Here is a 27,035-nt window from a genome sequence, read left to right on the forward strand (position 1 = left end):
AATCTGATCCCTTGCCCGGGAACCCCATGTGCCAAGGGGTGGCCAAATAAATAAATAATCATTAAAAAAAAAAAAGAATTCAGCGTCTCTCCTCTTTTGAGCACAGGCCCTTTGCACATGCTATCAGATAGTAATAAGGCAAGGCAACGTGTACACCATGAAGGCAAGGACTATTTCTTTGATGAAGACCCACCGACTGAACTCCTTGTACCTGTAAAGTGACTCCTATAGGGGTTTTCAAACAAATAAAACCCACATCAGCACGTCTTCCTATTGCTTACCTGCATACAGATTTCTCAGCCTGACCCCACAGCCTACACTGTCCAATACGGCAGCCACCGGCCACCCAGGGCCGTCTAAACATAAATAGGTGACGATGAAATAAAATGTGAAAATTCAGTGGCACAAACCACAGCCCAAGTGCTCAGCAGCCACACTGGCCACTGGTCCCGACAGCACAGGTGGACAATACCTCCATCATCAAAGACGGTTCCATCCGGGTCCTGCTGGAGACCCTTCCCAGGGTGGGCCAGGGGGACAAGCAGGGGTACCCAGGATACGCTCCCCCATTCTGAAGCCCTCATGCCAGCTTGACTGGAGGAGACCCCCAGCCCGGGGCCCTGCTGCTCCCCGAGCAGAGCTTGGCCTGACTCCGGAGCCAGCCCCATCTGAGGCCCGGGGGCAGCAGGGCAGTGCCTCTCGGAGGAACTGTGGGGGCTGCATGGGGACAGGCAGGCTTATTTTGCTCACCCCACTGACCGGGTCCTAACTGGTACCCACGCCCATCATGCTCGAGTGCCAACGCTCTTACAGATACTAGTCAGCAGAGGGGAAGGGGGCCCGTGGAGTAAGGGGTTAATTCCCGGAACTCGGGGGGCCTGCCTGCCCTTCCCCAGGCAGCGAGGGGAGGGGGTAGGAGGGGCTGCGTTTTACTGCCGGTTTTGTCTCCCCTGGGCCCCTCGCGGTTTTTTCTCAATCAAGGAACGTCTCAGGAATGGGATCCTGGAAACTGAGCATTTTTCGCAGCCTCACAGCCTCCTCGCCTCCTCTCTTCTCATTTGTTTCCGCCTTCTCCCAGGCTTGCTGTCAGTGGCGCTGGTGACAGGCCTCACAGCTACACACACACCAGGAGCTACGGCTGAAGGGAGAGGGACAGTTGTCGCAGGGACCAGACCCAGGCCCCGTCACACATCCAGGATGCAAGACAGGCCCGTGAGACCACCTTTGGGAGCCAAGAGCAGGAGCACAGGACCTGAGGGGCAGGGATTCTGTGAGGAAGATGCAGAATGACCCCAAGGAGCTGGCAAGTTCCAAGGACCCTTCATCCTGATGCGCCCCCCCCCCCCGCCCCCACCACTGGTCCCTCTCCCGTTGACAGGGCGGGCTCATGCTGCAAGCGAGACATGACCGGTTCCCAGTCTGGGGGCATGTGACCAAGGCTGGCTCCATCACAAGCCCGGAGAGAGGCCTCACATGCAGTCCTTGGGGAAGAACAAAGTTCCCCGGGCCCTGGACCAGACCAGTGATGGGAGTCAGTTTTACCTACTCCTCTGCTCGTCATATGGACGGCTCTGCCTGTTTCAGAAAACACACAGGTGCTGAAACTTCAGACATAACCCAGAGAAAGGGGTACCTCTCGCTAATCACATGTTCTGCCTACTTCACACATGGATTTTATCTGTGCTGCGCTTCAAGCACGAGCTGCTCCAGAAAGAAAAGACACGCCCTGGAGTTCCCGTCGTGGCGCAGTGGTTAACGAATCCAACTAGGAACCATGAGGTTGCGGGTTCAGTCCCTGCCCTTGCTCAGTGGGTTAACGATCCGGCGTTGCCGTGAGCTGTGGTGTAGGTTGCAGATGCGGCTCGGATCCCGCATTGCTGTGGCTCTGGCGTAGGCCGGCAGCTGTAGCTCCGATTCGACCCCTAGCCTGGGAACCTCCATATGCCGCGGGAGCGGCCCAAGACAACAACAACAAGACAACAACAACAAAAAAGACAAAAAGACCAAAAAAAAAAAAAAAGAAAAAAGAAAAGACACGCCCTTGTCTTGAAGGGGCTCGGACCTGGCGGCGACGCCAGTATGTGCACAAATCATGGTGACGCCCCTTGTTCTGTGCTGACTGTACAGAGTGGTGTCCTGGGCAGCAAGGAAGGGACCTCTGATGGCCCTGTCCCCACGTCCACACGCAGCACAGGGAATGTGACACCGGGCTGCCTTGAAGGACGTCTAGGCTTTGTCATGAAATGGCGAGGAACAGAGGGGCCAGGGGTGAGCCTGTGTGCCTGGCGCGGAGGCAAGACCGCATGGGGTGCTGGAAGGCTCAGGGGCCAGGCAGCTGAGACGCAGGACCCAGGGGCCGCCCCAGCCAGCCAGGGCACTCAGATGACAGTCGAGGCCCAGCTGAAGGCAGAAACGGGGCATCTTGGAAAAGCAGACTTGCAACAAGAAAACATCCCTCAGGGTGGCCGCCGAGTCCCTGGATGGATGGCAGCGGAAAGAGCAGCAGAGGCGACGCTGCTTTTAATAGCCTGTGACATTTGCATTTCTTCCCGGGAAACACTCCCCTCTCTCCCTAAAAACAGAGATTTTACCCACGGCTGGGAAGGAGCCAGAAAGCCCGAGGGAGACGGGGCCCTTGCTTTTGGAAAGGACACATCTTAAAAATAGCCTCCTGTCTTTCCAACGGAGCGCGGCACGCGGGGAGGTGTCTGGGACGGAAATGATGAATAATGGAGAAGCGACCGCAGCGGGGGCCCCCGGGGACCAGGCGGCTGCACCCCTCCTGCCTCTTCTCCACGGTCAGCCCCCGGAATTAGCCATTTAGGTCCGCGTTTCCCCTGCTGGACTGTTGACTGGTGAAGCGATGAGCATAGCGTGACAAGCAGGGTGGATGCATGAGTTCTGAGTCGTGACCACATCGCCAGCCCCGGGCTGGACCCCACGGAGGCCTGGAGCACAGGCTTGGCCCTTGACCTCCACGAGCTCCAATTCCAGGGGAAAAGACAGAGAAGGTAGCAATTTCCTCTGTGGTGTGCGTGATACGTGCTCCTACAGCTGTGTACAGACGACATCTGGGAGCCTGTCGCAGGGACGTTCAACCCAGACTGGGGGTGGGATTTCAGGAAGGGGGGCCATAAAAAGGGGTCTATAAAGGGAAGAAGGAAAAGTGGAGCTCAGCAGAGAAACTGCTACCCGCCTGTTCACAGTGTCAGAAACTCGGGTGGGGACACTGCGATTGCTCCCAAAGGGACAGCGATGACATGGCCCAGCCCCCAGGGAGAGGCACGGGCGGTGCTGGCCGGAAGCAAGTCAGAACAGCTCCCTGCAGCCCTGAGAACCTCTCCACACCGTTCTCACCCGAGTCCCCAGTGCTTCCACTCAGCATCGGGGCTAAAAGCAGGGGCGACACTGGCCATCACCAGTCACAGGTGTGAATGCAGGTTTGGGACAGGCAGGTTTGGAGCAGCGTCCTAGGAACCTTGCTCACGTGACTGCTCCGTACACATCTGGCTCCTCCCCTCACCCCTGGGGAGCCCGCGCCCCACGCTCGAGGGGCTGGAGGGAAAACCATGAGGCCAACATCCTGGCCCCCAGGACGCCAGCCCTGGAGCTAGGCATGGATAAGGTGTTTGGTTACCGTCGGAGCATCAGGTTCTAGACACCTGCGTGTTCTGACAGCTCGGCATACACACAGGTTTTCTAGTGCCGTCTAGAAACGCCTCACTTTTAACTATATTTTTTAGGGCTGCACCTGCGGCATACGGAAGCTCCTGGGCTAGGGGCCGAATTGGAGCTGTAGCTGCTGGCCTACACCCCAGCCACAGCCACATGGGATCTGAGCCACATCTGTGACCCATGCTCACAGCTCACAGACATGCTGGATCCTTAACCCAAGGAGTGAGGCCAGGGATTGAACCCGCATCCTCATGGACACTATGTCGCGTTCCCAACCCTCTGAGCCACAACAGGAACTCTGCCACTCCCTACTTCTATTTTCTAATTTCCCTGCTACTCATGTTGGCAATCTCTGTGGGGTTGAAAGAAGAAATAAGGAATAGCAAGCAGTAAGGCCTCCTCTGCCAACAGGGATCCTGCCAGGGCCTTATTTGCCAGGCCTTGGAACAGGAGGACAGAGACAGGTGTGGAGGTCCTGCGGTTTCTCCATCATATAATTAGCAGTTGTGGTTCCCAGACCCACAGGGCACACAGCATCCTAGAACAGGACCTAGAGAAGCCCGCGGATGAAGAGGGCCGTCTGCGGGAAAAAAAGGAACGGTTTAGACACCTCTGGGTTTGGACAGTCCGGGTGCCATTCTCTGGAGTCCAATGACACTAACTAACCCACGAAGATCCCTTGCCTGTTTAAGCCATTCAGCCTTGACCGTGACCATATACATACATGAGCACAATGAAAAAAATACCTCAATATCTTATCATTTTGGCTTTTCTTTCTTTTTTTTCTTTTTTTTTTTTTGCCATTCCCAGGGCTGCTCCCGCGGCATATGGAGGTTCCCAGGCTAGGGGTCGAATCGGAGCTGTACCCGCCAGCCTATGCCAGAGCCACAGCAATGCGGGATCCGAGCCGCGTCTGTGACCTACACCACAGCTCATGGCATCGCCGGATCCTTAACCCACTGAGCAAGGCCAGGGATCGAACCTGCAACCCCATCGTTCCTAGTTGGATTCGTCAACCACTGAGCCATGAGGGGAACGCCTCATTTTGGCTTTTCTAACTAAAAAAAAATTCAGTTTCCTCTCTTCCTCCCCCCATTGCTTTCCCCAAACGAAAACTCACCCAGAACAGCAAGCACCAATCCAACGGCAATAATGATTGACTAACAGATCCACGATACGGACCAGATGAGTCAAACGTAAGTGACAAATCATTGGCCCTTAAAACTCCAACAAGACAGGGAGTGACCCTCCAAACAGTTTAGAATAACCAAAAGGCTACCTCCTTTGAGAAAATCATCAGGAAGTCAGAGTTACCCGTTGAATTGGGTTCCCTAAAAAGGTATGCGGTCCCCACCCCAGGCTGTGTCCCTGCTTAACAAGAGGGTTGTTGCAGAGGTCATTAGTTCAAGGCACGCTGGGGTCCAGTGGCCCTAGGTCCCATATCCTGGAGTCCGGAGACGAAGGGAAGGGACCCACAGAGAAAATGCGACAACGAGGCGGCCACAAGCCAAGGAACGCCGGGCCCCCCAGAAGCTGGAACAATGTGGACAGGTCCCCCCCCCCAGCCCCACGGGTTTCAGAGGAGGGTGGTCTGCGATCACCAGGATGCTGGACTTCTGCCTCCAAAACGGTGATTCCACACACGCCTGTGGGTCGAAGCCTCCCAGTTTGGGGTGTGTGTTAGAGCAGCTCTGGGAAAAGGCTGGGGTCACAGACAAGCGTGTATCGTCTGATAACTTGGATGTGAGGCCAAGGCAGCAGGAGCCGCAGATTTCCTCCTCCTGCGGACGCGGGGAGGGGACGCATTCTGGGACCCCAAATACTGCCATTCCACAAACCGCCGTAAACGAGGGAGACATCCTGCCATAGACACGCCTACTCCACATGCTCATTTCACTGCAAAGCTTTTATTTAAAGCAAATACGATAATCTTAAGAATTCACGGAGTTCCTGTCGTGGTGCAGTGGTTAACGAATCCGACTAGGAACCAGGAGGTTGTGGGTTCGATCTCTGCCCTTACTCAGTGGGTTAAGGATCCGGCGTTGCCGTGAGCTGTGGTGTAGGTTGCAGACTCGGCTCAGATCCTGCGCTGCTGTGGCTCTGGCATAGGCCGGCAGCTACAGCTCTGATTCAACCCCTAGCCTGGGAACCTCCATATGCTGCAGGTACAGTCCTAAGAGACAAAAAGAAAAAAAAAGAGAGAGAGAGAGAGAGAGAAAGGATAGATAGATAGATACATATATGTAGATGTGTAACTGAATCCCTTTGCTGTACCCCTGAAACTGTAAATCAAGAACACCTCAAATAAAAGAGTTCAATGTTTCCCAAACTTCTTGGCCATGAACTCTTTTCTGCATGAGCAGACATTTCAAGGCAGCTTGGCACGTGCATCTGCATAGCGTCTCCTAAGCTCTCTAACAAGCACCCGATCTTACTTCCAAGGAACTGCAAAGCTAACAGTTAAATACACGCACACTTACGGATGGTAAAAGAATTAGATTAAGTTAGGTTTTTCATAATTTTTTAAAACTTATTATTTATTTATTTATTTTGGTCTTTTTAAGGGCCGCACCCACAGCATACGGAGGCATACCCAGGCTAGGGGTTGAATCCAGCCTATACCACAGCCATAGCAACCCAGATTCAAGCCGCGTCTGCGACCTACACCACAGTTCATGGCAATGCTGGGTCCTTAACCCACTGAGTGAGGCCAGGGATCGAACCTACGTCCTCATGGTGGCTAGTATGATTCATTTCCGCCGAGCCACAGTAGGAACTCCCATAATTTTATTTTTAAGTGAAATTTTATATCTTACTCGTCAACAGATTTTATTTGAACTCAATGAAAGTGAGACCAGGCCAGTCTTGGAGCCACAAAGACCAGGAAAAATGCCAGGAGCTGCTGATTATTCCCAACAAGCAAATGTGCTCTGACTTCTCAACACTGAACTAGAATCATGTCATTAAAAAAATATGGGGGAGTTCCCGTCGTGGCGCAGTGGTTAACGAATCCGACTAGGAACCATGAGGTTGCGGGTTCGGTCCCTGCGCTTGCTCAGTGGGTTAACGATCCGGCGTTGCCGTGAGCTGTGGTGTAGGTTGCAGACGCGGCTCGGATCCCGCGTTGCTGTGGCTCTGGCGTAGGCCGGCGGCTACAGCTCCGATTCAACCCCTAGCCTGGGAACCTCCATATGCCGCGGGAGCAGCCCAAGAAATAGCAACAATAACAACAACAACAACAAAAAAGAAAAAAAAAGACAAAAAAAAAAAAAATATGGGCTACACTTTTCCCCAACGCAAGGCTTTCAGAGCTATCAGGAGCTTTTCCAAAATTGGACAGAGATTTCCCCTTCTCATTCTGGCCTGGCTTCACTGAAATCTGCATCTTGCCTCTCGGTTGAGCTGGGTTAATCGGCAACTTCCTTTCATATTCCTGCCATGCGTTTCTGCTCTCGAAGTAGCCTGACATGTGCTTCCTTGAGAGGCTGGAAACACAGGAGCTTGGAAGGCACTGAGCTTTGAGCAACACTGACTCAGAGAGCAAGTCAGGTGCCCAGAGACATGCTAGGTCCTCCTGACTTAGTAAGATACACCCACCGCCCATCAGCCTCCGTGAGGTGCGTGGTCAGCGGGCAGACTCGGAACTGCCGAGGCCCACGAGCCAACCTCAGGATGATTTAGGCACCAGGGTTGACCAACGAGTATTTCATGAGACCTGATGCCTGCTTATTTCTTTTCTTTAGGGCCGCACCTGAGGCATATGGAGGTTCCCAGGTGAGGGGTTGAATTGGAGCCGAAGGGGCCAGCTTACACCCCAGCCACAGCAGCACCAGATCTGAGCCACGTCTGTGACCTACACACAGCTCATGGCAACACCAGATCCTTAACCCACTGAGCAGGGCCAGGGATTGAACCCACATCCTCAAAGAGACAACGTCAGGTCCTTAACCCACTGAGCCATAATGGGAACTCCCATGATCCCTTTCCCAGGCTTTCACTGCTCCTCTGAGTCGGCATTGGAGTGTTTCTGCGTGTAGAGAACTCACCGAGGCTGTGTCCCTTGGGCAAAGCCTCCACGTCCCCCGCCCCTCTCTCTCTCACGTGTCTGGGGATCTTGCACCTTCTGGCCCATGCCCTGGTGAGCTCAGGGGGCTGCTGCCCACGTCCAGGAGAGATTCGGCACCTTGATGTGTGGTCCACACCCTGACCTCGCACCACGACCTGAGTCCTGGGAAAGCCGGCAGGTGTGGTGAGTTCTGGGCCCCGGGGGGGGTCGGGGGAAACCTTAGTCTGTGAGCTCGAGGCTTCTGAGCCTCCAAGAGGAACATCCAGATCAAGGGCCTGGCAAGTCCTGCTTTCAAAGGTGCGGCATCTACCGCTTGGGCTAATCACTGTGTAGGGCATTCCTGTGTGTGCGTGTGTGTGTGTGTGTGTGTGTGTGTGTGTGTGTGTGTGTCTGTGAGAGACAGATAGGTGGGTGGGGGGAGAGACAGACAGACAGACAGAGACAGGCCATCATTTGACTAGATAAACCCGAGAGTGGAAGAACTACGCCACCTTCCTTGGTCTCTTCTCCAGGAGAAATGCCACCAAGGTGCCACTGACTCTAAATACCCTCTCTCACTGTTGATGGCTGTCCCCTCTCCCTTGCTGGGGGTGAAGCAGAGCCTTCTCCAGCCTCATAAAGTCACAGAAGCCACTTCAAAGGAACATCTGCCTTCTGAGCAGACAATCTGACGAGACACCCAGGTCTCCATCCATCTGTTTCTGGTGCCCGAGTGAGTGGGGAGGCTTCTGGAATGTTCCAAAATGGAAAGAAAATTTGCCGACATCACGGCTAATAGAGTCAGAGGTGATTCAAAGCCAGGCATTAGGTTAAAGCGAAATTTAAGAGGAAGAGAATGAGAAGTGGGGTTCAATACGTCCGTTTCTGGCCAGCACCCTTTCCATAGCGGTCGAATTTCCCACTGTTTTCCTAAACAGCTCCACCGAGTCCACACCTTCTTTCACTGTGTTTCATATGGTGTGCTTGCCAGCCTGTTCTTGAATAATAAATCCTCAAGTCAAACCCCCCGGGCCTTGGCTTCCCCTTCCCCTCGCAGCCAGCTCCTCAGTAATATTTTCAGTGTCTCCTGGTTGGACTTACTCTGCCCACAACTGGCGAAATGTTATTTACTAAGCACTCACCACGTGTAATATTTCAAAATTGCAATCACAGAATGGACTCCAAGAGAAGCCATGTTTTACATGCCCCCCCCGCCCCGCCACCCTGTTTTCCTAGCTTAGTTTTAAGGCTTCAGGCTCCAGAGGGTCCCCGGGAACATCCTTGGCGAGTTCTGGTCTTTGTCAAGATGACACACCCTAGGGATGAATCTCCCAGAACCTACTGCCCTTCCTGGTCTGTTCTCCTCTCAGGAGGGACGTCTGACCCAGAACCTCTGGTTCCAAATCTCCAGGTTTCCTGCCTCAAAGTCAGGCAGGAGGGTGAAGGCTACAAGCCCACCTCGAGGGAAGCCTGATAAACTCTGATTAATTCTGGCATCAGAATTAGGAGGACCTGGAGTTCCTGTCGTGGTGCAGCGAAAACCAATATGACTAGGAACCATGAGGCTGCGGGTTCGATCCCTGGCCTCGCTCAGTGGGTTAAGGATCCGGCGTTGCCATGAGCTATGGTGTAGGTCACAGACGCGGCTCAGATCCTGCGTGGCTGCAGCTGTGGCGTACGTCGCAGCAACAGCTCCAATTAGACCCCTAGTCTGGGAACCTCCATATGCTGCGGGTACAGCCCTAAAAAGACAAATTAAAAAAAAAAAAAGAATTAGGAGGACCTAAAACCACGGAACCACTCAGGCCAGCTCCCATGACCAAACCACTCATCAAAGTCACAGGTAAGTTATAAAAACATGGCATCACAGCTGGAGTCGACGCCTATGCGACCCCTGGGGTTTATCACACTCCCTTCCCTCCCAGTTCCAGCCCCAAGACGCTTCGCCTCAGGGCACAGCCAGGCCCTGCCTCCTTCCTTCCCGGAGCAACTACATCTTGCAGCAAGGACTTTAGGATAAGCTTGGGCTCATCCGCGATCCAAGTGTTTTACATGCGGGAACTCTAACTGCTCAATAAGCCAATGAGAATAATAGCATCGCTTGGCCCCTCATTTTATAAAGGAGGAGGCTGAAGTCCAAAAAACAGTAAAAGGAACTGTGTAAGGCTAAATGATGAGGAAGGGGTAAGCAGAGTCAGAGTCCAAGCCCAGGCGGTCTGGGTCCTGGGCCAGCCCAGCCACCGTGGCAGGCTGCCCACCTCCTGTGGTACCCTGCCCATGATGCGGACCATCAGAGACAGCCCAGCCCTGTGTCCGGCGATCACGGTGTCGGGTGGACACACAACTGGCCTTCCGTGCAGGGCTTTCACGAACCACAGCAAGAACAGGTCATGACAAAAGCCTGCTAGTTAGTAACTGTGCGTTTCTGGGATGTTTGAGCCGCTGTTCCAGAACTCAGTAATACCAACGTCCCTTTCTCATATGAAATGGTACAGACAAGTGAAAGATTTTCTTTTATTAAAAAAAATTTTTTTTCTGGTTGTACCTGGGGCACATGGCAGTTCCTGGGCCAGGGACCAAATCCGAGCCGCAGCTGTGGCCTATGCTGCAGCTGCATCAATGCCAGATCCTTTAACCTGTGATCGAAGCCACACCTCCACAGCGACCTGAGCAGCTGCAGTTAGAGTCTTCACCCACTATGCCACAGCAGGAACTCCAAGTAAAATATTCTCAAAGCACAATGGCTGGAGGTCCTTGGTGGCTCAGCAGGTTATGGTTCTGGTGTTGTCACTGCTGTGGCACAGGTTGGATCCCTGAACTAGAACCTTCCATGGATACAGCCAGAAAAAAATAAAGGTGTAATTGCTTTAAAGAGAGGCTCAAGCTCTGGAGGCTCCAATCAGGAACTCATCACTCAGGAAGCAGCCTGAAAAATCACAACAAATTCAAACGAGGCCTGGGGTCTGGCTTCTACGGGTCAGTTAAGGTGGACATAGTGCTCACAGGATGCTTCCCCCCGCCCCCGAGACATATGACCTTCCTGGATCCCATCCCCTGCCCCGGCTCCCAGAACCCCGAGTCTGCATGCCAGGCTGCTGTCCTCCCCGAGGCGCCCTCCCCCGACCCCCACCCACATACCCCGTGGCCTCCCTCCTCCTCGGGACAATTGTGTGTCCTGGACCACTGGATGACCGTGCTCCCACAGTCGAGGCTGATGTGGTGGCTCTGGGATCATCCCTGAGCACCTGCAATTGCACACCTGAGGCTCAGAGCCAGCGAGGGGGACGGCGGGCCCTGGGGGTGGATCCCCTGCCAGGGCCATTCTGCCGGTGGCTCTGCAGGGTCCAGGGCTCCCTGGGCCTCTCAGGTGCAGACAGCCAGACAGGGGGAGGGGTGTGAGGTGGCTTCTCAAGTGCACCATCCACCCCTCTCTCTCTAGACTTGAAGTAGGCTGTCCAGTTTTGCAAGTCTGGCACATTAACCCACCGTCCTATTCTGCACGTCATTACCGCAGAAATCATACTTTGGGGAGATCTGGGGGGCAGATTTTGGCCTTACGTGTTCTGAGGCACTCTGGCTACTTTAAATCCGGTGGTCAGAGAGCCAAAGTCCAGGGCTATGCACCTCCTTATTATCTGCTGCATTATCTTTATCTAATTGCCTGCACTCTGCCCCGGCTGACAAATAAGGAACTGCACGTGCTTATTAGTGTGTCTTTAGATGAAAGATGAGCTTGCCTGCAGGTCCCCGATGACCCGTTCAGATCACTGCCTGTGACACAGACCTACTCCAAACGGAGGGTCTGGTGTGACGGCTCTCCCCTTCCACCCACAAAGTGGTGAAACAGCTCAGCCCTGTTGGGTCAGGGCATAAGAGAACACACAGCATCTATCCACGACCCCACCCCGTCTGGCCATAGAAAACGAAACTGCAAATCTTTATTTCGCATAATTGCTTCAAGGAGTCTTGAATCCAAGGCTCGCTGCAGGAGTTCCCATTGTGGCTGAGTGGGTTAAGAACCATGAGGACACGGGTTCCATCCCTGGGCCCGCTCAGTGGGTTAAGGATCTGGCGTTGCTGTGAGCTGTGCTGTAGGTCACAGACTCAGCTCGAATCTGGCATGGCTGTGGCTGTGATGTGGGCTGGCAGCTGCAGCTCCGATTCGACCCCTAGCCTGGGAACTTGTATAGGCCACAGGTGTGGCCTAAAAAGCCAAAAAAAAAAAAAAGGTTTCACTGCAGACGTGAGACAGGTTCTGGAGGGCAGCCCTGCCAGGCCAGGGTGTAGACGGACAGAGAAAGGCATGTCAGGGTCAGACCTAAAGGTTCCAGCTCCCTGTTCTAATTCCATCCCAAGTGCAGACAGCTCTGACTTTATTATCATAAAAACGAATGTCGCAGGTAGCCACAGAGCCTCGGGCAGTTTCAAATAAATTACAGAATCCAGGAACATTTTGTTTCTGCCCAAATCTGTGCATTTTGGTCTGGGAACTTCAGTTTCCTTCTAAAGATGTCCAGGTTGAAAAACACTCTGATTTGACTTTCTACCTGCCAGAGAAAGAGAGGAGCACAGGTACTGTGGGAAAAAGACGATGTGATCTTTTTCCTCCCCTTAACTTAAAAATTAGGTAAAATGCAAATTTCTAATCAAAACCAACTTATTGCTACTGCTCTATTTATAAGAATCTTTTCTTCTCAAAGATTTGCATTTTCCCTAACGGGATGACTTTCTCTGATAAACACACACACACACAGGGTCAGCAGAAACAGACATAGAAAATTTAATTCATACTGATTTTTTTTTTCGGTCTTTTTGTCTTTTCTAGGGTCACACTCACGGCACATGGAGGTTCCCAGGCTAGGGGTCTAATCGAAGCTGTAACCGCCGGCCTACACCACAGCCACAGCAACGTGGGATCCGAGCCACGTCTGCGACCTACACCACAGCTCACGGCAACGCCGGATTCTTAATCCACTGAGCAAGGCCAGGGATCGAACTCGCAACCTCATGGTTCCTGGTCGGATTCGTTCACCACTGCACCACGACGGGAACTCCTAATTCATACGGATTTTTAAACTCAGACAACACATTACAAATGCTAACTATTATGCATCTCAAGCAGGTCCTACAAAAGTAAATTCTACTGCCTCCCTGGCAACTATTTTGTCTCGACTGCTGTCTGAAGGAAGAGCCTGATTCAACTCAACAACACATGAGCTCCCGCAAGGAAGAGGATCCATTTGCAGACACTTGCAAAGCAGCCACGCAGGAGGCTCAGCATTCCAGTTTCTGAATTCTTTCAACTTCAAAAGAAATCGGGAGAAGTGGGGTAAGGGCCCTGTGATCGGTCCAGCAGAAGCGAGCAGAGATTCCGTGCCGGAAGGCGATCAGTCTTCATCCACCCCTTTAACAAAGACCCTCCTGAGCGCTTTGTACCGGGCACCGTACGAGGCACCAGGAGACATCGGGAAACGAATCAGCCGGAGATCCTGAGACTAGCTGGCTGATACCCAAGCAGCGGTGACAAAAATAAAACAGGTGTAAGAAGAAAATGACGTAACATACTGACGGTGAGAAACGCTCTGGGGAGAGGGAAGCTCGGGTGGGGCACATCAGGAACGGGGGGAGGCTGCCTATCAGCAAGGCGGGCGGGCGGTGTGGACCCTTGAGAGAGCGATGCTGAAGCAGAGACCTGGGGGGCAGGAAGGAAGGGTGGTCAGGCAGACGGCACAGCCAAGGTGAAGGCCGCTCACGCAGGGCTTTCCGGTCGTTACAGGAACCTTGGCTTGAACTGGGGAACTGGGCGGCCCCTGCATGGTTCCCAGCCCGGAGAAGCGAGGGCAGCTCTGACCCTCAAGAGCCGCTGTCAGCAGTGAGGTGAGAAGAGACGGCAGTGGGCTGGCCTGGCATCAGGATGCACCAGCTGGGGACAAGAGGCAGCACCGCTTGGGCAATGGTGGGAAAACTTCTGGAAGTCTCTGAACGGAGGAAGAGGATTGTCAGGTGTCTGGAAGCGGGGGTGGTAGACACGGGGGGCCAGAAATGACCCCTCGAGCCCTGCCCTGCTTCAGAGACACAGTGATGAAGCCCAGGAGCAGTAAAAGCCTAAAGAATAAGACTGTGCTCTTCCTACGGCTATGATGAAAAAAAAAAAGACCCGCTGGAGCAGAGGCAGCAGGATGAAAGATCAGACAACATCAGGATTCCGCTCAGGTGCGCTCCTCGTACCTGTGGAAACAAAAGCCACTGGCTGATAGGATCTCAGCGGAGCCTCAGGACAGCGGCGAGGAAGCGTATCAGGGATTGCTGTTCTCGGAGGCCAGTGCCCGACAAGGAAACCAGACAGCCCTGCCCATCACAGGCAGCCGCTGTTGCTATAGAAACGGTGTCCCCTCTTTTATGGCACCCCCCCTCTCCCTCCGACAGAGAAGCAGGCCTTTAGGAGCTGAATTTTCCATCCATTCGGAGGAACGAAAAACCTGGGGAGAAGGCAAAGACGCTCGTGACACCCTTCCACATGCAAAAATGCAGATTACTGGGCCCTGGCCAGGACCCGGACTGGGGAGAAAGAATACCGACGATGCTCTCTGTTCCTGAGAAGCAGGCCTGTGTCTACACCCTAAAAGCAGGTCTGTGTAAAATGGAGTCCAGGATCCACTTAACACGGAAGAGCAGAGCACCCACCAAGGACACAGACTCAGGGCCTGAGACGTCGCTCCTCGCGGGGAAAGTCAAGGCCTCCCGGAGTGAACCTCTGACCCCCTTTCTGACTTGAAAGCTCTCCAGCCAAAGCCCGGAAAGCGGGTTTCTAAGGCTGACCCTCCTCGAGACCCTGGCGGCTACAACGTTTGCTTTCATCCTCCCTATCTAGAAACCCACCTGTCCACTCCGACTGTCCAGTTCCTCCCTCCCCACCTGACCCCTGCCACGAACGCACACACCTGTGTTTCAGGAAACAGGTCCCTTCTTATTCCTCCTCGTCACCCAGCAAACATGCCCCCTAAAGACAGGGAATGACGAGATGGAGAAGACTCCTGCACTGAGCACCTGCTGACTCCCAGAGGGATCTCCACTTCCGTCCTTTTGAGAACTAAGAAGTCTGGTGTGAGATGCAGGAAGGTGGAAGGCAACTTCCCGTAGAAGAAGGTGAGGAAGTGCTGGTTCTGCCCACAGATGATGCCATCAGGGTCCAGACGCTGTGCACGGGACGCCCCCACAGTAACGTTTAGCCCCCACGCCCATGGGCTCAAGCCGGGTGATGCTGTCCCAACATCATCTCTTAGGACTTTTTTTTTTTTTTTTTGGTCTTTTTGCCATTTCTTGGGCCACTCTCGCAGCATATGGAGGTTCCCAGGCTAGGGGTCGAACCGGAGCTGTACCCGCCGGCCTACACCACAGCCACAGCAATGCAGGATCCGAGCCGTGTCTGCAACCTACACCACAGCCCAGGGCAACGCCGGATCCTCAACCCACTGAGCAAGGCCAGGGATCGAACCCGAAACCTCATGGTTCCTAGTCAGATTCGTTAACCACTGCGCCATGACGGGAACTCCCCCTCCTAGGACTTTTAAAGAGGGTTCTCCTTTTTGTTTTCAATCTTTTAATTATTGGAGGACATTGTGCATGAGTCACGGGCAGGGTCTGCGTACAGCTTAATAGTGCGAGTGTTTTAGAGAAAATAGTGAAGGAGACTGGAGCCCTGATTCCTGCACTTCTCCGCTCTGGTTTCTGCCTTGTCCTTCCTTCCCTTCCAGCTTCCGTTATTTCTAGTTCTTTCAATGTTCCCTTGTTCCATTCCTGCTGCCTTTCTGGCTGATGTCACCTTAAAATATATTAGGTACACATCAAATACGATAAATACATACAATCACATAAATACATCACAGATCATATAGCAAAGAGCCCGTTGCTATATGAAGCGGCTCTCTTAATTCCAGTAGTTCTATCTTTTTAAAACAATTTTTCTTTTTATAGCATGTGGAAGTTCCCGGGCTAGGGGCTGAATCGGTGCTGCAGCTGCCAGCCTACACCACAGCCACAGCAATGCTGGACCTGAACCGCATCTGTGACTTACACCACAGCTTATGATAATGCTGGATCCTTAACCCATGGAGCAAGGCCAGGGATCGAACCCACATCTTCATGGACACTAGTTGGGCTCTTAACCCACTGAGTCACAACGAGAAGTCCCAGTAGTTCTGTCTTTAAAATAAATCTTCCTAAACAGTAAACAATAGGAGATGGAAAGGCCCCATTGGGCTTCTCAAGTCCCAGCTGGGGACGATGCTGATGTCACCTATCCCACTTCTTTTTAACAGAAGCATGTTAAATTGACCCCAAATTATCTAAGGTAAAAGCTGACAGCACATGAAATCCAAACACTACAGAAAGTTAAAAATTGGTTTTTACAGTGACTGTGACTTAAGAAAGATCCTTAAGTTCACTGAGAATTAATAACCGTGTGTGGGAGTCCCCGTTGTGGCGCAGTAGCTAACGAATCCGACTAGGAACCATAAGGTTGCGGGTTCGATCCCTGGCCTTGCTCAGTGGGTTAAGGATCTGGCGTTGCTGTGAGCTGTGGTGTTGGTTGCAGACATGGCTCGGATTTGGCGTGGCTGTGGCTCTGGCGTAGGCCGGCAGCTACAGCTCCAATTTGACCCCTAGCCTGGCAACCTCCATATGCCGCGGGTGTAGCCCTAAAATGACCAAAAAAAAAAAAAAAAGTGTGTGAAATGAACCTGTCTACAGAACAGCATCAGACTCCCAGACAAGGAGAACAGACTTGTGGTTGCCAAGGGGGAGGGTCGGGAAGCCTGGGGTTAGCAGACGCCAACTATTCCATTGAGAATGGAGAAGCAATGAGGTCCTGCTGTGCAGCACAGGGAACTCTGTCCAGTCTCCTGGGATAGACCATGATGGGAGATAATATGGGAGAAAGAACGTGTATATGCATGACTGGGTCACTTTGGCGTACAGCAGAAAGTGACCCAACACTGTAAATCAACTATCTTTTAATAAGAAAATAAAAACTGTGTGTGTGTGTTTTCACTCGCACTCGGATGATTTTAGTGCAAACTAAATGCCTTCAAGCTGTTTCTCTGCACGCCGCAGGTTTAAGTGAAGGTCGGCTTGTCTTTTCTGACGTGAGAACTGCTCCATATGCAGCGCCTGGCCTCTCCCTCTTTCCTGCATCCCTCCAAGAGCTCCATCCCCGCCAGGCCTTTGCCCAGAGCATCCCCGGGACCTGCTGCTGCCAACTGAGATGCTCCGATCTGGGAAGCAGGGCGCTCACCACCTAAACGGCTTCTCTCTAGATCTTGGGGGCCTTACTGGCTTCTAGGCTTCCTGCGAAATTCCCCATATATGTTCCTTGATCATGGGATAAAGCTGAACATTTCTTGTGCTTCAAATGAATCTGGGAGGTGTTGGGAAACAGAAGGAAATACATGAAGGGACTCCCCACCATGGATCTGGCGTTGCCATGAGCTGCGCTGTGGTGTAGGTCACAGATGCAGCTCAGATCTGGTGTTGCCATGGCTGGGGCATAGGCCTGTAGCTGCAGCTCCAATGTGACCCCGAGCCCGGGAACTTTCACATGGCCCAGTGCAGCCTTAAAAAAGAGAGAGGGAGAAGAAAAAAAAGACATATATGGAGAAAACAGTAAAACTATTGGGGAAACCCATGCAGGGAAAACGTGTATACTACTGGGGCCAAACTGTTTGTTTTTCTCTCTAGCAATTAGCATACCCATTTAGAACCGAAATCATTTAGGCTGTTAGATTTCATAATGTTCAGACTTTTAAAATGCAGTGATATAATTACGCGAATTCCTCCACTCAATTATGGAGCCACAGAGTAGACTGAAAAGGAGACAGGACAGAGGGGAGGCTGAGCTGCGCTGAGGTCCAGAGAACACACGTGATTCGCACAATCTTATTCACACAATTACGCGTCGTCTTCTCGTGTGTAAAATGAGACGTTCTCAAATGTTTAAATGTTCGATTTCAGATAATCTCACGATACCAGATCATTCTAGAGAGAATATGTTCCCCAAAGTCATTAACCAGAAAGGCTGAGTGCTTTTTTTTTTTTTTTTTACATGTACATAAAACCAAAGCAATGTGCTTAAAATGGAAGCAAATCATCAGACGGCACATGGGCACTCAGTGCCCTTAACACTAAATTAGGCAGAATTTAATTTGAAAAGAATTCCTGTACAGATTATCTTTACAGGCAATGTCCTATGACAGGGATCAATATTGCACACGGCGAAGAAGCATTTCGTATGCACTTGATAAATGCATTGTTATCATCAGAGTAATTAAAAGGAACAGGGTTATATGCAATCAGCATGTACATCTTACTCAGCAACTCCTGCCAGTTGCTTGCAAAAATTAAGCTCATTAATCATGCTGCCTCTGAAGGAGAAAAGGCTTGGGGTATGAAATAAAAAGCTCTATTTGACCCAGAAAAAAAATGTCCAAAGCCAACATCTGGAGAAATTCCTGTCTACGCAATGATGCTAGGATATTAATCTGATGAGGGAAAGGGATTTGAGTCCATTGTCAAAAATATAAATGGATGTTACGTTACTCTAAGGCTTCAGACCTCCCTAAATCTACAAGTAACATACACAAGTAAATTATTTAAAAGTGTGCACTGGCAGGAATAAAAGGAAAGCAGAAAGGAGGCTGCCATGCCCACTTCCAAATGTCTTACTGCTACACAGAACTCGCATCGACTGAAAAGGCAGAATGCTCATTTTTCATACATAAATTTGGCTTTCAGCAAACACACTTTTTTGGCTGACTCCAGAGAGCAAAGGCTTGTTAACACGTTGACATGTGTTTGCTCTAATTCCTAGTCGACAACTGCCTCATCCAAAGGAAAAAAGTCAGGCTGAGCCTTCTTCATCTTCCAGCAACAGATGAGCTCTTTGTTATGGTTCTCCTCCCAGCCGAGGGAAGGATGAAGGTGAAATGAGATACACGCAGTGGTGTTTTTTAAAAATACAAGGTGCAATGCAGAGGCAATGCACTTTTGATGCTATGTTGGGCTTCGCCATCAGTCAGCTGGTACTCAATCCTGACGTCACCAGTCTTATTTCCTTGTGACATAGACGACTTCCCAATTATGACTCCAGGCTCTGGCCTGAGACAGTCAGCAAAGATCGGTATCACTGTGCTATGGATCCTTTCCCAAAACATTCCAAGAGTGGCTGTTTTAGGCAGGAAACACTTCTCATGAGTTTAACCTACATTCTGAAGCGAAGAAAACAAACTTTTTCAGGAAGACAGCGATGGGATCCAGCAGGGAACCAGGATACAGTGTGTTAGGGCATGAAACCCACCAGGGTACCTCAATGCTTATCTAGGGAAATACTTCATGGCACAAGGAGGACATCAAGATACTGAGCAAAGGTAACTGTGCATCCTTATGTATATTGCAGGCCACGCTCAAGGGTGGAAGAGACAGCTTTAAGAGACGCAGAAATAAGGAGATGAGGCAGAAAGTTATTTGGAATGAGAGAAGGGGAGTGGCAGTGTTAGGAATATAGTCCACATGGATTATCTTGTCAGTACCACAGCAACCATCTAGGGCAGCTGCTTGGCATGCGGAGGGAAGCTGGTAAGAGAGATCAAGTGGTGACTCCACAGTTCTTCCAATCCACACTTCCGCAAGTCTGGGAAACAGAGAAGCAGATGACCTTCCGAAGAAATCCTAGGAGAGGTCCATCAGAGGAATAATTTGAGTAATAAAATTAGTAATAATTTTGCCATCTGTGCATACCAAAGCTGCAAAATATACTCAGCTCCCTTTGTCTTCATCCTCATTCATCCAGCATCTACTGCATCGTAAGAAGAAAGCATGGAAGGGAAAGCATGGAAAGTCTTCACCCAAACCTGAGAGTGTAGGTTCTCCAATCTCCTGCACTAAAGGGAGGAGGGAAAAATGATGGACCAAAGAGTTGCCAAGGCCGAGGTCAGAGAGAAGAGGACAGGAATTCATGCAACATTACGAAAGAGCCCAAGAAAAAGGGTTGAAGGGCAGGGGGGTGTCCTCAAGAGCAAAAGTGATGACAACAAAGATTAAAGATCACTCAGGCCATTAAAACAACGCCATTAAGAGGACACTGATGACATTCCTGGGCAGTTTCTGCAGGGAAGACAATCACAGGAAGTCTGCCACCCAGCTAACAAGGGCAAGAGGATCTTTGTCACACGTTGATGGAATCCGTTGTAGATGGCTTGATGCAGAAGCTGGAAGCTCCAAATGACCCTGCAAGATCCGATCGCTGTTCTGTAGGTGAGTTACACTCAGCACTGGCACGTGAGTCATGCAACCAAAGGGATCGTGCCGATGGGTGGAAGTTTGAGCCTTTTTCTCAAGATAATGTGTAATTAAATATTGAAAGAAGCATTTAAAATTGGAGCAAAAGAAAGTAACGGGCATATAAGGATTTCTGTGGAACTATGCTACCTAAAAAATTAATGCTGATGAACCCCAAGGAGAAACTAAGAGGTTGTTGACATCATACCAGTGAAAAATCAGCGTGGAGAGTGAGACGAAGGGCTGGTTGCCGCAGACATTCAGGAAGATGAAATACATCATAAGCTGATAGACATCATGAGCAGTGATTTTTGCTCAATCTCTGTTTTGGCCAATTTGCTGTTTTGAAATCTACTGTCATCACATTTGTATTGTTAGGAAATCACGTGTCACCAAAAATGAAGAATACAGGAACATGCTGACATGGCTCCAAGAGGACTACTGTCTGGACAGGGCTCCAAGACATCCAGAGCCTTTATGAAACCCAAAGGAAAAGCTCGAGCAGGGACATGACAGGGTTCAGTATCGTGAAATTAGTTGAAGTTATTTCTTATTGGAAGTTTTTAAACGCCAGTAAAAGTCACTTCCGGCACCATTTCCTTTAAGAGTCAACTTATTTTTAAACATAGAGAATGAGTTTTACCTCAAAACAGCTATTGATTACTGAAAGGGGGTTCCCACATCATTGCCTTTATATTTAAAGAAATCTAGGGGATTCCCATGTTACTGACTTCATATTTAAATAAATCTAAGATTGATGGGGAAACGCTAATCAAAAAAGCGATCTGGCTTTATTTCTATTTCAAGGCTGAACATCATGTCTTAAAACTCACCCACCCCAAAGAGGGTCTGATGTGGTGCCACACAGTGGAGCAGTCCCTGCGGTGTGTAGTTGGTGAAGATAGGCACTGCACTGCCAGTTAGTTACCTGCCACATGACCTCAGCATGTGACCCCTCTCTTCTAAACCTGGGGACTACCTTCAATTTTATTTTGCGAGGAACTGCCACTCTCGGTCACATTCAGGCATGTTGCGTACACACGTACAGAGCTCAAGAACTATATTTTCTTTCCCCCTTTGTACAGAGGAAGACAGAGAAGGCAGACATTTCATTGGATTTTAAAGGTAGGCTGCTTACCAGCATCTCAGTAACCAAGGTGGAGAGCTGCACCTGTTCCATGGAACAGCCTTCCCTGACCACAAGCTACAGAAGAATGATAATACCACCAGCTTACTGTTGGGACTCCAGACGTAGTGCTGAAGAGGTCCTGTGTGCTGATGCAGAGGATGCTTCAGGACCTTGGATAGCTCCCACCTGTGCCACTGGGAGCCAAACTGTTTAGGGAAATGTCACATGGTCACACCAAAGATACACAGAATAATGTGCAATGTGTCCCTAACTAGTTTATATCTCCAGGTTTAAATCTGGGTAGCAGAATGATTACTCATGATTCTTTATTTGTGACAACGACTAATACCAGAAAAGCAGTCATTATTTTTTTGGCTGTGGGCAAAACATGCGGAAGTTCCCGGGACAGGGATCAAACCCTCGCCACAGCAGGGACTGGAGCGCTGCAGTGACAATGCAGATCCTTAACCCACTGCACCACAGGGGAACTCTAGAAAAGCGGTGTTTCCATCTACTTTCTTCAGATAGTAATAACTCCTATCAAGCAAATTGCAGCCATTGCTCCTAGAGGAAGAGTAATTTGTTTAATACATACATCTTTTAGTAGATTTTTAGACACGCTGTTTCCAATTTTGTATATTTTTCTGAGAAAAGCACATAAAGGTTTTCAAGACATTCATACCACATTTAGCCAGGTGTCATTGTTTCATCATACGTTTTAAATATGGTGTATATATACATATACGTATGTATGTATTTCCTAAGGATACTATATACAATACACTATATTTACATTTATGCACACACATATACACTTTTCTGTATTTTCCAGGAAAAAAAAAAAACCACTGATCTCAGAAGTCAATGAATGTAAATTACATGTACCCTGTCAAGTCATTCAGCAGAAATCATTTGCAAATGTTAAATTCATAATGTGTTCCTCGGTTCTAGCCTTTTGCTGACCTGAGAAACAGTTCTAGACATATATCAAACTGAAAAGAAGGAATATAGTTCAAAGCTAAGATGGGGGGTGGGGAGGATGGGTGAAGAGCATCTAAAACGCAATTCAGAAAGCCTCCGGTGTCCTTTCTCCTAGCGACACCTAGAGCCAGGAAAGAAGAAATCACTCGTCGTTCTTCGCCCAAGCAGAACAGGACCCAACAGTCTTAAGTCAGATTTAAGGCAAAAGGTGCCTCACTTCTGTCTGCATTGCAGCTCAGTTGTCTTCCCCAAGATTCTCAATAGTTCCATCCTTGAGAATGTTTCAACTGCCCCAGTGAGACCCGTCCTTAAAGATTCTGGATCCTTGAGCCTGAGAATTCAAGCATTTCACTCAGGACCTGACCCACGGAAGCCAGGGACGTCTCTCTGAGAGCTCTCTAAGCAACCCGGGGAGCCTGGAAATAATCCAAAATAAGAAAATCTCGAGAAGATCTGATACGTGTGTGTGTGTGTGTGTGTGCGCGCACACGCGCACGCCCCCCCCCCACACAAGTCCCACAAACTTTCATCATCTCTATGGTAGTCTCCACATCCCCCATTCATAACACCAAACAGAAACCAGTGACCCAAGGCAGGACATACGCTGAACGACCCGCTCAGTGCAGGGACATGAACCGCCCTGCGTACATCAGGGCAGAGAGGCTTGTCTGAGAGGCATATGTGAGGACCTGGGCCCAGGGGCTGTCCAGGTGGGAAACTCCCAGGGCCACACGCAGTCAGCTCTACAATCCCGCACACCCAGGCTATCTCGAGGGGCTGCATCAGCCCAGCCAGCCCTGCCTGCCTGTCTGAGTGCTTGCCTGGGATTTTTCTCTCTTTTTTTTTTTTTTTTCTGGCAAGAGGAGGTCTCAGAAACATGTTTCCTCTCTCCCTGGCCCTCCTATAGCTGAAGGGATCAAGAAAGGTGGCCGACTCATCCATCATCCATCATCCCCGGCGGCTGGTGTCCTGCCTGAGTCATCTGTTACTAAGGTGATATGCAAATCCAACCTTTGAAACCCAGGCTTCCAGCCCAAGAAGAGTAGAAAACGCGCTCCTGGAGAAGTTTTCCGCTGACACAGTCTGAGATTGTTGCTAGTCCAAGGTTAGGATCCCGGACAGGCAGGGCCCGACTGGCATCAGCAAAAATTGTGCTGGGCCCTGGGACAGGAGATTGGGCGGATGCCGGGGCTTGCATTGTATTTTTTCAGAAGGCAAAACCACCACCATCACCATCACCCTACGGGCAGTGGAGGGAAGGGGGAAGTGGTGGAGAAGTGAGGGGTGGAGGCACGTGTGTGAAGGGGCAGCCTGGGAGGTCAGGAGGGCACAAGACAGATTCCAGTGACAGGTGGGAGGGGGAGGAAAAGAGCCTAAGACCGTCTCTTCCTCCAGTTACAAAGGAGTCAGAGACGAAGAAGAGAAAGAGGAAGAAGAAGAAAAGGAGGGAGGGAGGGCGGCGAGAGCAAAGGGAGAAAGAAAAGAGAAACCAACTTGTAAGCAGAGACAGATGGAATTCTCTCCTTCGGATCCAGGGAACCATGCACTAGACACCAGACATCCACTCATCCCTGACCCCCAGCCTGTTCCACATCCCAGCGGCGCAGCTCCACCAACGCTGCTCTCCGAAAGCCACCAACTCCTGGGCGCCGCCGCTGCAGACAGGGACCCGCTCCAGGACGGCGGTGACCGACATCCGCGCAAGGAGTGTATTTGTGGGGCGCTCCCGGGAGGCATGGGGGAGGGGAGCGAGGCGGGCGCCCCAAGACCCCCGCAGACGCGGCGCCGGCGCGTCTTCCCCGCGCGCCGCCCGAGCCCCGCGCCGCCCTCCACCCACCCACCCACCAAGATGCTCTTACGTCCTCGTCGTCACAGTCGCTCCGCGCCTGGTACTGGAACCGGGGCCGGCCACCCGCGCCGCCGCCGCCGCCGCCGCGCTCCCGGGGCCCCGCCGCGGGCGCCTGGGCTCCGAGGGGCTTGGGTCCCGCGCCGTCTTCCTCGGGCCCCTGGCCGCCCAGGAGGCGACTCGCCTCCGGGGGCGCCGGGAAGGACCGCGAGGTGTTGATCTTGCCGGTGAACCTCTGGTACAGCGAAGCCATCGGTCTCCGCGCGCGCTCGCGCCGGCCTTCTCCCGGGCGTTTTTCTCTCGGCTTTTCCCTCTCGGGGTCCCGCTCCCCACCCGCGGCGGGGGACCCGGGGACGAAGACGGAGAAGAGGGAGAAGAAAGGACCGCGGCAGCGCAGCCGCTCCTCCCGCGCGCCACTCTCAAGTCGCCGCTGGGCGACGGCCGGGCTCAGCCTCCTCCGCCCCCTCCCCCGGCGGCTCGGCGAGGCCGGGGTCTGGGGGTGTGTTCGCTCCCTCTTTTCTGTTCTGCTTTGCAACTCCTCGCCGCGGCCACGCACGGCCTAATCACAGCCACCGAACGAAGGGCAAACACAACCACCAAAACAACGTAAAGGGAGGGAAAATGCCTAGGCCCTGGAATTTGGCACCACCTAGAGACGGGCGAGCATCCGGAGCGAATCTCCGCGCTCCCCCGCCCCGGGCCCCCCGCGCCGCTGCTCCTCCCCCTCCCTCTCCCCACGCGGCCCCTCCACCCGCCCTGAACGGGGCCCGGGTGGCCGGGGCTGGCAGCCAGGAGGCGGCGGGGCCACGCAGTCGGGGTGCGGGCTGGGATCGGGGACGCGCTGCGGGATCCGGGGTTCCGGGCCCCGGGAGCGCAGAGAGCGCAGGCCGAGAAGGGGTGGGCGATGGGGAGGGGGCGTCGGGGGCACGGAGGGAGGGGGAGGCCTCCCCCCCACCCCCTGACGCCAGCCTCGGCTCAGCGCGGGGCTGCGCTCCGCGTCCACGCGCTCGCCCGGCTGGCAGCTGCAGCCCCGCGCCCTCGCAGGCGCTTCCCCCTCGTGTTTCTCTCCCAGCTGTTCTTGCCTAACTTGACACAGCTCGAGTCGAGACCCCTAGAGCCTAGGGGTGCGCACGGGGCGGGGCGGAGGGTGGAGAGATCAAACTGCGGGGCTGCGAGAGGGGGCGCTCAGGGGACGTGGTCTCTGACGACCCCCGCCCCTTCCTTCCCAAGCCAAGCCCGTCTCCAAAAACATCCCTTTTCCTTCGCCCGATCTCAGCAAAAAGGGAAGGAAAAGGTCACGGAAGGCAAGCTGGGGAAGGCCTGTGGCTGCCTTCAGAGCAACTCCATGAAACGCTCCTGCTCGCACTTATTTGTGTGTATCGCGAACTCCATTTTCTTCTCCAATAAATGCCATCGGAGGCGGCGACAGCCGTGATGCTGGCAACTTTTCCAAAGCCCGTCCTCCCCCTCCACCCCCGTGAGGGGCAGTGGGAGGGCTGAAACGACCCCAGGTGGGGTGCACGGGTCAGCGTGCGCATTCTCATCTTGCTGCATTAAAACGTGCTCCAGCGCCCCTGTGTGGAAAAACATGGGCTGTGCCTCGGCGCTGGGCTCCGACTCCAGACCGCAGGCTGACTGGCTGCTTTCTCCCCTCCCTTTCCCGGGGTCCATTCCTCCAGGCCTCTGGCCTCGGGGATCCTCTCTCTCCTGCTGGAGTCCGCACCATCGTCTTTCTTGAGGATCTGGGCGCCCGTCCTTCTGGTCTCGAACCCCCATCCTCCCCGCGCAGCCCTTTCCCAGTTGTTTGCTACCCTCTGGTTGGGATGGATCTGTCCCAACCTGAGCTCAGCCAAGACTAGGACCCTGCATTCCGGAGGAAGGGTGGTGGGTGGAGAGATTGGACCGGTCCAGACGCCACGCTGCCCCTTCCACTCCAGGTCAGCGTGGGCATCTTCACCTTCCAGCGGTGCTTCTGCTCCGCCTTGGTTTCCGTGGCCATTTCAGAAAAGCAGGCGAGGCCTCGGGCAATCGGCAGGCCCTACTGCAGGCTGCCAGCCTTTGTTAGATCTGAGTCCAAGGTCATCTCCTGGCACCCTGTCCAGGCCCAGAAATCCCAGAGAGAGAGACAGACAGACAGACTGAGGACAGACAGACACCTCCGTCCTCGCTGGTCCCTGGTCCTGAAATTGCTTCCTCCCTCTGTGAACTGAACTTGGGGGGAGAAACTGGATGCAGGCGAATAATTGGGAGAAGACCCCATTGCAATCCTTTCCACCCTCTTCCCAAGCTGTCCATCTAGCAGGTAGTCTGGCTCGAATTTAAATTTATACCACACCTATCCTCTGTTTAATCAAATCCACTGTGGTTTCCCTTCAATAAGAGGATTAGTGCAATCTTATCATGCGAAAGAATGTTTCCTTTACAGAAACTGTAGAAACAAATACAACCAGTATCCAGACAGCTGGGAGGCTCCCCCACCACCAACACCATAGCACAGACAGATGTCCCACCCACAGACCTAGGGCATCAATGCTTCCCTTGACTTTGAAGACAGAGGCAACAATTACTAGAACCATAAAACTAAACTTGAAAAGTCATCACGTTTGGATAAATAGGAAATCTTGCTCTTAGCTCTCCTCCTGCGCCCAGCTGTGCTTTAGATCCTTGAAGCTGCCTTTCCAAAGCCACTTAAAAGGCAAGCCCCTGCTGCTCCTCGCTGCAGCAACTAGAGCTGACATTTCACTAAATATAGACACTGTTAGGGTCTGACTTTTGAAATATATGTGCACACATATGTATGAAAGGTGACTATGTATTTGCACAAATTGAAAGAATCATGATAAATAGTTCTTGTACCAGGATAGTTTATACAAAACACAGTATTTATACGGAAATAGTTTCGATACTACACACAATACTTCATAAATGTGTGCCTATCTGCAAGAACAGAATAGATGGAAAGTGAGATAAGAAGGGCACACGAGTGCCTGGCTCTTAGCATTTTAATCCCAAGTGAGCCCGTGGGTCTT

The 27,035-nt window shown here is 52.0% G+C and overlaps 1 protein-coding gene across 1 annotated transcript in view; it reads right to left on the reverse strand.

Moving 5' to 3' along the window:
- Positions 1-24,694, reverse strand: part of DPP6 (dipeptidyl peptidase like 6) — a 757,367-nt gene extending 732,673 nt beyond the window's left edge. The window contains 1 exon segment of the mRNA XM_021079151.1: positions 24,020-24,694. Coding sequence (XP_020934810.1) covers positions 24,020-24,259 — 240 coding nt within the window. The 5' untranslated portion in view covers positions 24,260-24,694.

This window comes from Sus scrofa, chromosome 18 (genome assembly GCF_000003025.6).
Source record: "Sus scrofa isolate TJ Tabasco breed Duroc chromosome 18, Sscrofa11.1, whole genome shotgun sequence".
Classification (NCBI taxonomy): domain Eukaryota; kingdom Metazoa; phylum Chordata; class Mammalia; order Artiodactyla; family Suidae; genus Sus; species Sus scrofa.